This window comes from Abrus precatorius, unplaced genomic scaffold, assembly GCF_003935025.1.
Source record: "Abrus precatorius isolate BTA unplaced genomic scaffold, Abrus_2018 Scaffold8, whole genome shotgun sequence".
NCBI lineage: Eukaryota > Viridiplantae > Streptophyta > Magnoliopsida > Fabales > Fabaceae > Abrus > Abrus precatorius.
Window position 1 is genome coordinate 28237143 of NW_020874428.1, and position 10580 is coordinate 28247722.

The following is a 10580-nucleotide window of genomic DNA, read 5'->3' on the forward strand; positions in this document are numbered from 1 at the left end:
ACAATTAATTATATGATAAAATATCAAATAAAAAATTATTAAATAATATCAATGTGTAAGTTTAACTTTAACTTGCACCAAGTTAATCCTCTTACAAAAATAAGAGCATCAATCAATTTATATAAAATATTTTTTATTCAATCATTAATCATAACTGTGAATTATTTTAATTATGTTAAATTTTATCAAGATTAAATAATTACAACAATATAATTAAAGAGATCTTATTTTTATATATTAAAAATTTATATATTAAATTAATCCTAATGCATATTAATAAAAACTCAAATAATTTAAAGTTAATTAAAAATCTTATAAACATGATATAGATAATAAAATATTTTTATTTAATGATTAATTTTATGATAAAATTATTCAATAAAATATTATTAATTAGTATGCAAAATATCAAGACTTCAAGCCTACGAGTAGAAAATGACATAATGGACTTTTATTTACAGAATAAATGTTTTTTTAGTATGTTTGAAGCCTTTCTCTACAATTTTATGTCAAATTAAAATTTTAAGCAAATACATTTTTCTTTTAAAACATAACACAACATGACGTCATTAATACTTATAAAAACTGACATTAATATCATCTTATGACCTGAATCTTCATTAGATCCATACATAATAAAATATTTTTATTTAATAATTAATTTTATGATAAGATTATTCAATAAAATATTATTAATTAATGTACAAATAAATATTATTAATTAGCATGCAAACTATCAAGACTTCAAGCCTACTAGTAGAAAATGACATAATGGACTTTCACTCACAGAATAAATGTTTTTTTAGTATGTTTGAAGCTCTACAATTTTATGTTAAACATAGCACATGACGCCATTAATATTTATAAAAACTGACATTAGTATCATCTTATGACCTGAATCTTCATTAGATCCATACATAATAAAATATTTTTATTTAATGATTAATTTTATGGTAAGATTATTCAATAAAATATTATTAATTAGTGTACAAATAAATATTATTAATTAATATGCAAACTATCGAGTAGAAAATGACATAATAAACTTTTACTTACAGAATAAATGTTTTTTTAGTATATTTAAAGCTTTTCTCTACAATTTTATGTAAAATTTCAAGCAAATACAATTTTCTTCAAAACACAACACAACAAACAACATGACGCCATTAATACTTACAAAAACTGACATTAATATCACGTTAGATCCATGCATTGAAGTGGTAATTATGTCCTTTTAATTATGACCAAAAAAATTTACATCAGCTACCTTTAATAGTAAAATATTTCGGAAAAAACTAGACATATCAGAACAAAAGTATGTCAAAGTTTAACTTTGTACGACTATTTTTCAATAAAAATTTAGTTAACATAAAAACAGAACAAAAAAAGGCATTCTTTTTACTTTCGAGGTATGTTTCTTAAATACATGTATACAAAAAGATAAAAGAAAAAAATGAAATAAAAAAATGTATACACCCTTTTTCTACGGCAGCTCAATCAGTTCATAACCAAATGAGGAAGCAGCAAAGGAGCACTTGGGATTCTCCGTTTCCTGCTTCTCGCCGTCTGTAATCGATAACCTACGACCCATGGCTTCTCCGAGGGGAGAATAAAAAAAAAAAACGAATCCATGTAATCTCACACATGCTTATATTCAACATAAAAATATAGCACTTGTATATTGTCTTGCTATCATTAAAATTAAGGTAAAAAATCGAACATTATAAAGTTTCGATGTAGCTCAAATCAAAGTTCGGCTAACACTTCACTGTTACTGAAATAGGAAAGAGAAAAGAAACCAAACCCTACCAAAAACGAAGACACATGATAAAAGCAGACTCTTTCAAGGAGTATTTTCACTTAAAGCACTTGGCATCCAAAAGGGCCTCACCCTCAAAGGGTTCACAATCCTCAATCATCTGATTGACGCGCTCCTTTTGGGCTTCGTCCGAGATGTCAACCTTGGTCCATTCATAGAGTTCCATGTCATAGCATTCATCAATCACAAATTTTGGGATTTCTTGCCCACGGAAAAGCCACAACCCCTTCACCTTAAATGGTGGTTCTGCTCCAATCACAAGCATCTTTCCAAATGCGTACTTGCGGGCCAAATCCATCCGCTGAAGAAATCCACTAACCTTATTCAATGTCACAAAGGAAACAGTGTTCTCATCATTGTATTTATAATCACAGAACCAGAGAGAGTATCCCTCAGGATCATACATGTCCCAAAATCCTGCAAAATAGAATGGAAGATTTTATATGATTAACCTCTCCATGTCATATAAAAATTTTCAAATTCTTGGATAGAATATTCATAATCACTAATGTTTGTAATGGATATAAGCTACCACCATAATCCTAATTTTGCAAAAATTTAGAACAATGACCCAAGGGGGTCATAATAACAATACCTTTTATCGCAACCTGCCTGAAGTTGGTTTTAGTGTTTGAATAAAGTCGTTTCCAATCATCCAGTATCATCGTACTTGGAGGGAGAAGATCAAGGGGATTCTTGGGTTTGGGCTTGGGTGCCTCCTCTTCTGCATCTTCTTTGGGCTTTTCCGTTTCCTTGTTAGCCTCTTTCTTAGCCTCCTTCTTTGGTTCATCCTTTACCTTGGGCTTGGATTCTTTTGGCTGGGAAGGCTTCTTCGCAGATTGAACAGGTGGAATAGCTTCAGTCTGCTTGACCTGACCAAATATCTTTCGGAAGTTTGGCTGATTGACCAAGGTCCAAAAGTATCTCTCAACATGAGGAAACTCTGAGGTGAAGCTCTTGACTAAGATTTTTGTGAAACCAGTATACAAATTGCATGTCATTATGATGTCAGCCAGGGTCACAGAATGCCCAACCAGGTAAGTATTGGAGGCAAGGTGAGTGTTCAAAGCACCCAGAGCTCTCTTCAGTGCAGAAATTGCAGCCTCTTCAGCCTTCATTCAGACACATAATTAAGATCAGACTAATATCTGGGTAATATGATGTTAACAATCTTGAAGAACATAATGCACTGACTGTGATCAGATGCATAGGACATATATCCATTTTCAATGCACAGTTCAATTGCACCATCACTTCCTATTATCGTCGACTGATGATACCATGAACAATTGAACTAACACATCTTATACTTGACAACAGGATAAAAGAACTAAACTGAGATTTGCATGGAGGTTCAACGTGAAGTTGTTAGACCAGATTTTCCAAATTACAAACCTATTTAGCATAAAAAATTTCTTTGTACAAAACTTACTGGAGGAAGGTATGGGACTAGTCCCAGTCTCGGGTAGTACCACTTATTAATATTAGCATCAATCTCCAGTGATGAAAAATCAATCCATTGCTCAACATGGGCCTGAACATTAAAATATTAAAAATATAAGCACAAAAGATAATACCAACACAAGCAACCTTTCCTAAAGTGACATACAGTATGACTAATCTACTCCAACAATAAACATTTTTTATGATAATTTGGAGGAGGAAACAGACTCACGTATTCAATCAGAGAAGATCCATACAAAGTGTTATCGCCCTTCACTCGAGTAACTGCAGCAAATCAACAACCCCAACAAAAATAAATAAATCCGAATAATCCATATAAACCATAACACATCCAATGCACGAGAATAATAGTATATGAACAAGATTGAATTAGCTTATGGAAACACCTAACATGCGGTCTCAGGGTTTCAAAATGATGAATGAGACACACTATATACTTACCATAGCGAGCAATGGCATTGCTCTCAAATACTGGACCTTCAGGTGTTTCCAACACAGGAACCTGGAAGAATAATTATGCAGATATAAGACGAAATCAAAGTCGGTTTTCCATCCGTGTTATAGTATAGACAAGTGGATAAACATGATACCTTGCCAATAGGATTCATCTTGAAAAATTCAGGTGTTTTATTAGAGACACCCATCTCAAAATTAGGGGCCAATTGAACCTGTACGCCCGTATACTCGGCTGCAATGAGCGACTTGTAAGCATTTTTGTTTGATTTCCCAGCATGCAGGATCTAGAGAACAATCCGTTAGATGGACAGATAGTAGAAAAAAGCATAAAGTAGATATCAGGAAGTAGTGAAATGATGTGAGCAAAACCAAATGAGAAAATTTGAAACAAAAAAAAGTAGTGAAATGTTATGATTGCTGGTGAGGTGCTGCCCCATATATGATGGAATATTGATTAGTGAGTGATTGTGACTTTCCTTTCCCTGACCTCTAAGTCTAAATATAAAAGAAAGTAAGTAGGATCATGCAAAGGAAAAAGCAGTGTTAGATATGATTTGAATTGTGAGACTAAGACTCACCAGCGCCATGGCTCGAAGGAAAAAACTGCCCCTCTTATTTAAGATCTGGACCTGCTCATCGATCGAAAATGGAAATGGAAATGGAAATGAAATGAAATGAAATGAAATACTGAAACAAAAGTAGAGTAAGAAGCGACATAAGATCTTACAGTGCAAGCGCCGAGCGTTGTTCCGAAGCACAAGTGTTTTCAGATCCAAACTCCTATCATCTTTATTAGGGTTTAGTAGCTATGACTCACCGGGTCGGACCATTTCCACCCGACCTTTTTTTATTACAATTAATTCTGCAGATTATCACATTAACTGTAATTTTATTTTATTCTATTCCCACCGTTCCCTTCTTCTAAAAACTTTGTATTTCAGCATTTTCTACCCAATAAAAAATATTATTATCACGATCATTTAATATATCAATTGTTAAATAATTATGTGAATCATCGTATTAATATATATATATATATATTTTCAGACGCACTGATGAGATTTTTATTTATTTAAAAAATATATTTTAAGTATTTATATTTAAAAAATTAATAAAAAATTATTTTTTTTTAATTTTAAGATAAAATTTATTTTCTCCTTCTAACTTTTTTTATTTATTTTTGTTCTTAAAATATATTTTTTTTACGTTAGTCATTTTCATTAACTCTGTTACATAATCTACCAGAAACGTTCTACGTGACATTGAAATGATATTTTATTTATTTAATTCAACATAAATTTTTTAATTTAAAAAAAATAAAAAAAGTGAAGTAATGCTGAGTTGTAATTTTTCCTTTCCACAATCTCTCTTTTTCCTTCCTCCCTACAGCCCCTTCTCTTCCCCTTCCTTCTCCTGCAGTTCCATCACTATTTTCCCCTCAACCCACAAGCTCTATTTTTCTCGCAGCATTGTCTCTTCCTTTTCGCAGTCTCCCTCCCTTACTTCCAGCTCCTCCATATTTTTTCTCAACCCATCAACTTTGTCTCTTCATTACCGCAGTCCCCCTCCCTCTCCTTCATTCTCCCATAGTTTCTTCCACCCATTTCCACAGCCCACCAACATTATCTTCTCCTTCTTGCAGCCCTCTTCCCCTCCCATTCCTTAATGTCAATTGGCGAGAATGCTTCAATGTAGGAATTCTTACATCATAAACAAGCTTGCTAGTGTTCTAATTTATTTATTAGTATTACAAAAAATTGTATTAAATGAAGAATTTCTTACATTATAATATAAAATTTTGTTAGGTTTCTCAGTTGTCATTTTACTTGAAAAAAATTTTCAAGTTTAATTTCATAATTATCATTTTTGGGTATAGAAAAAGGTCTATCTATCATGTTAAAAAACATACTTATCTTACAATTGCAGCCTTGTCTTCCTCTTTTTCGCTAACTAAATAAAAAATTATCTCCAAAATTTTATTCCAAACATCTATTGAATTACTTGGTTTATAGAATAAATTAACAAAGTACCAACTTATGCCTAATTATTAATTATAAAATTGATTTACACAATACATCCATTATGCTCCCTCTCTCTCTCAGAATTTAAAGATTGCAACTTTTCACTCTATTACTTATTAGGTTGTTTTAAATTTATATCAAACTCTAAATTTTATTACTTTTTATGTATAATTCTTTCATTTTTTGTGAAATATAAATCTCCTATTATTTTATTGTTGATTTGTGTTATTGATAATGCTTTACTTGTCGGAAGAGGAAATAAGGTTGGTAGGTTCGAGAGAAAAGGTGTCAGAATTGTGAGAAAGGAGAGGGAAAGTTGTGAAAAGGGAAGAGTGAGTTGCAAGAAGGGGAGATAGGGCTGGTGGGTTGAAGATTTGGGAGGAAAGAAGTTGAGAAGCTGCTTAAAGATAAAGGAGAAGTGGAGTAGTTGCATTTTTTAATTATTTTTTAAATAAAAAAGTTTATATATAATTAAACAAATAGCCTTAAGAAGCTTCAGCGCCACGTATAACGTTTTTGTTAAGTTATGTAATAAAACTAATAAAAAGGACTAACATGAAAAAAAAAATACTTCAATGACAAAAATAAATAAATAAAATTAAAAAACAAAAAGAAATTTCATCTTAAAGTTAAGTGACGAATAAAGCAATTTTGCTAAATAAATAATATAAATTAGAAAGATCTAATATTTAAATAATATAATATTATCATGATAATAAAATGTAATACAACATATTAAATATTAAAAATTGTGGATTAAAAATTGAAATATAAATTCACAATTTTCTTTTATTTATAATTTCATTTTATTGTGATGTATACAACACACTTACGTAATCAGATTCATTTATTCTAAAAATAAAATGTACACCCTATAATTTGATAATGTTTTACTTAATGAATTGAATAAATTTAATATTTAAATCATATGATATTATACATTTAGTATATGACAGAGGCAAAGCTTTTATAGAGTTTAAAAACTATTTTAACGCTTAAAATAAAACAAGAGTTTTCAATTAAAAAATATAATTATGTGCTAGTTTTATATTATTTTAAAATTAAAAGTTACCTTCAAGTAAACCTTAGAAATATATTCTCTTCACCATATCAAAATTTTCTACAAAGAAATGTTTAAAACCCCTTCACCTTATCACTCTTCTCTATTTAACTGAAGACACTGCACCGTTCTCACCAATTTTACCAACATTTGCTATATATAAATCCTCTTCAATAAAATATATTTTTAAATTAGATCTTAAAATTTGGAAGAAAATATTTTTGAAGAAATTAAATGTATAATTTCAGCATTTTAAGTATACTGTAATTAATTGATTAATTTTTTAAGTCATGTGTTTAATTGTTTTGTGATTAATTAATGCAATAATAAAAAATATTTTTTTATTTAATGAATTAATTTACTGCAATAAAATAATGAAAATCAAAGATGATTTAAATTTATTTTATTCATGTAATTAAATTATCAATATCTTTAAATGATTTCTATTATTATGGTAATCAATAATAATTCATCAAGTAATAATATAAAAAATTTAAATTACATTAATCGTAATATATTTAAAATGCTAAAAACAGGCACTTGATCAAACATTTTCATTCCCTTTTCCGCTAATATCTTACTTCAAATCTTGAGAATATGATAATTTTAAATTTCATCATCTCAGTATGGTAAAAGAAACTTAATTTTATATAAATTAAAAATTATAAAACCATTAGCAATTAAAAATAGGTGATAAAGTAAGACTAAGGTCAGGGATTAAATAATCTATAAATTTTACAAGTTATGTTACAAAGAATCATGCATAATGGAAGATTATGATAATATTGAAAACCAAAAGACACAAGCTATCACACCTACAAACACCTAACACATTGCTATATAGTGCTTATTTATTATGGTTATAGATCTTTATAATTATAAAGATAGAAATTATGAAGTATACTTAAACTCAGAATATTAAAAAATAAAATAAAATATTTCCAGTTTATAGACTTGACTCGAAAAAAATTGCAGAGTCCAAACACAAAATCTTCTATTAAATAAATCGACCTTACACGGGATAATCAAGTTTTTAGTTATGTATTTAACTATAAATTATAGTGATATAATAAACATGAAATAGATTAAAAAATAATCATAAACAAATTACATATAGTATAATATATAAATTATTTTGAAACGAAACTAATAATCAAAAGAATATGTATCATTAGGAAGGATGTATACGACTAAAACTATTCAAACATTTGAAATAGAAATTTTAGAAACGGGGAAAAGAAAAGTTGTGGGGATGGTGAAGGAAAGAAAAAAAGTTACAAGAAATTCCCGAGCAAAAGCAATATACCTAGGATTAGGAGACAAAAAACGAGAATAAAAGCCTTATTGAATCTAAACACTATACAATCAGTTTCCTTTCCCACAAAAAATGATAATCTGTCTTTACTCTTCTTCACGGTCCAATAACTTGCGTTGGGGATCGCATAGGCCAGCCTAGAGGAGGGGTTGCATGTCGACTGGGAGAGAAGAGGCTTAGTTCAACAAATGTAGCTGTAGAAGTATCATCCTTTTCCAACGTCCGAAACGAAATTGAGCCACGTTTTGCTGATGCATCAGAATACCTACGGGGACTAGACCCAGCATCGTCTTCTTCCAGGTGACTCTGGTTAGCAATAAGAGACACGGTTTCATTATGATCAACGTTGAATCTCCAAGCTCCCAACTCTTGTAAATTTCCGAGCGCTAAACAATCTGCAACTGGACGGTATACAAGCATGCACATGCACACCCCAGCACAACATACAAGGGCAAGAAAAGCCAAGAATGCAAAAGCTTCAAACATAAAATGTTCAGGTCCAGACAAAACAGATAAACCAAGGAAAAGAACCCTTAATGGAAGGAACCCTGAAACTGAGAGTATCAATGTGTAAATCCTCTTCTGCAAACCCTTATTAATAACTAATTTCAAAATCCGATTTCCAAGCCAAAAAAGGTAGGAGGTCAGGATAATGACAAAAAGGCCAAGGAGAAGAGTACTTAGTAAAGGGTAAGTACAGAGGGCAATGTCATGCTCCCTAGTAAATGAAGAGGCAGCAGCTGTACTGGTAAAATAATGAGGCAGTTTTTTCCCTGAACCCTTATTCTTGTTCAACTCAGGTCCAACCAAAATTACAAAAAGTTGAAGAACAAAAACTGGGAAGCAGTAAAGCAGAATATATCCTGCTGTCTTCCCGTTCCACTTTCTGCTCATAATTCCACTCTCCAATTTCTGTAAGGGTGCACGAAGAAGAAACACAAGTGTGAGGAAGAGACACGGTTCTGCAAACCCCAGATTTGATACAATGTAACATTTGCAGACCGTTTCCTGCCATTTTAAGTGAAGGGCTCGTCTTAACAAACTTAAACGAATAATCTCACCCACACCCCACCAGAATGCAAATAGGATGAATGTGATTCTAATGATCCAAGGACCACTAAAATAACTCAGCTGAACACAACTCTGAAGATGATGAATTCGAGATCGAAAATAACATGAGTATACAATACACAACAACCCAAGAAGAAGCAATATGGCTACGAAACAAATTGTCACCACATCGAACGCATCGGCAGCAAATCTCGTCAGGGGCATTACCCGAAGTACAGATTCCAAGCATGCTCTCTAATAGCATGGGCACAAAAATTCCTCTGATGCTCCAGAATTGAACTATAACTGACTCAGTTCCAAATATTAATAATTAACTCTGAGTAGATGACAACGAAGCTCAAAACTGGTATGCTGTCGGAGTCGGACCAATTATTCAATTCAAGTACCTATATATCCAGATAAGTAAAGCATAAGTAACATTGGGAGTCGATTACTCGGATTTGAATGGCAACTGAATATAGAATTTCATTTGGTATCTAACTAAGATTTGAATTAGCAAACAAAAAATTTCTAAACAAACACGCCGAAAACAAAAAAATTAAAACGACGACGAAGTGGAATAGTGTGTGAATGAACGCTCACATTTTCAATACAAGGGTGGAAACACCAAATTGAGAAAGGTACAAAATTCATTAATCATTGGCAGAGAGTTAAGGGTGCATCGTTGATAGGTAGGAAAAGAATACTAATGCATTGAATCATTTGAATTAATATGCAAAAGTAATCAGAATCAATTAACAAATTGCAGAGAACACTAACTTGAAGAAAATAAAGAGTTAAGAGGTGAACGGGAAGAATGGAAGACATGATAGTGATTCTGGCAGGTGATATGGAAAGGAACAACGGTAGATGTGGCCATAATTTTGATTTGATTTGAATCTGGTTTGCACGACTTAATGGAAAAAAAAAAAAAGGAAAGCGAAAGCAAAAGATGGAGAAGAAAGAATGAAGGGAGAACTTACAGAGAGGATTAGATGGATCTAGCGTCCAGAGAGGCGAATGATTGAATGAATGAATGAAGGAGAAATGAGAAGTGAACGTTGGCTTCCCCTGTGGCTGTGCGCTGTGCAATTCCCATACATCTTGTTTACAGCCTGTCTCCAGCTGTCTCAGCTCTCAGCACACTGCCGCCTTTTCTCTTTCTTCTTATATTCTATTTTCTCTCTCTTCTAACACTAAAAATAATTATCATTATTTTTATATACTTAAATAATAAAACCATTTTTCTAACAAATATTTCCATTTATTTCACAATACGACAAAGCTACAGTTTCTTTTTTACAGATTGTGACAGCTGGAAAATCAAACTACATCTACGTTGAGTAAAATTTTCGTTTGAATCACACGCACGACAATATTTTGTGTTCCCTTTGC

General features: G+C 31.3%; 2 protein-coding genes across 3 annotated transcripts; both read right to left on the reverse strand.

The window, feature by feature from the left end:
• Nucleotides 1-1653: 1653 nt before the first annotated feature.
• Nucleotides 1654-4585, reverse strand: LOC113845973 (elongation factor 1-gamma). Its single transcript, XM_027473738.1, has 8 exons — nucleotides 4467-4585; nucleotides 4318-4368; nucleotides 3874-4023; nucleotides 3725-3785; nucleotides 3495-3547; nucleotides 3252-3353; nucleotides 2415-2931; nucleotides 1654-2236 (listed from the first exon to the last, which is right to left on the reverse strand). The coding sequence occupies exons 2-8, from the start codon at nucleotides 4324-4326 to the stop codon at nucleotides 1857-1859; spliced, it is 1272 nt and encodes a 423-aa protein (XP_027329539.1). The 5' UTR covers nucleotides 4327-4368; nucleotides 4467-4585; the 3' UTR covers nucleotides 1654-1856.
• A 3209-nt stretch (nucleotides 4586-7794) lies between these two features.
• On the reverse strand, nucleotides 7795-10373 carry LOC113846812. 2 transcript variants are annotated; one of them, XM_027475468.1, is made up of 3 exons: nucleotides 10169-10311; nucleotides 9372-9592; nucleotides 7979-9143 (listed from the first exon to the last, which is right to left on the reverse strand). In XM_027475468.1, the coding sequence occupies exons 2-3, from the start codon at nucleotides 9408-9410 to the stop codon at nucleotides 8232-8234; spliced, it is 951 nt and encodes a 316-aa protein (XP_027331269.1). In that variant the 5' UTR covers nucleotides 9411-9592; nucleotides 10169-10311; the 3' UTR covers nucleotides 7979-8231. The 2 variants fall into 2 exon arrangements, with proteins under 2 accessions (XP_027331268.1, XP_027331269.1); XM_027475467.1 differs by having other exon boundaries at nucleotides 7795-9592; nucleotides 10169-10373.
• Nucleotides 10374-10580: the final 207 nt, after the last annotated feature.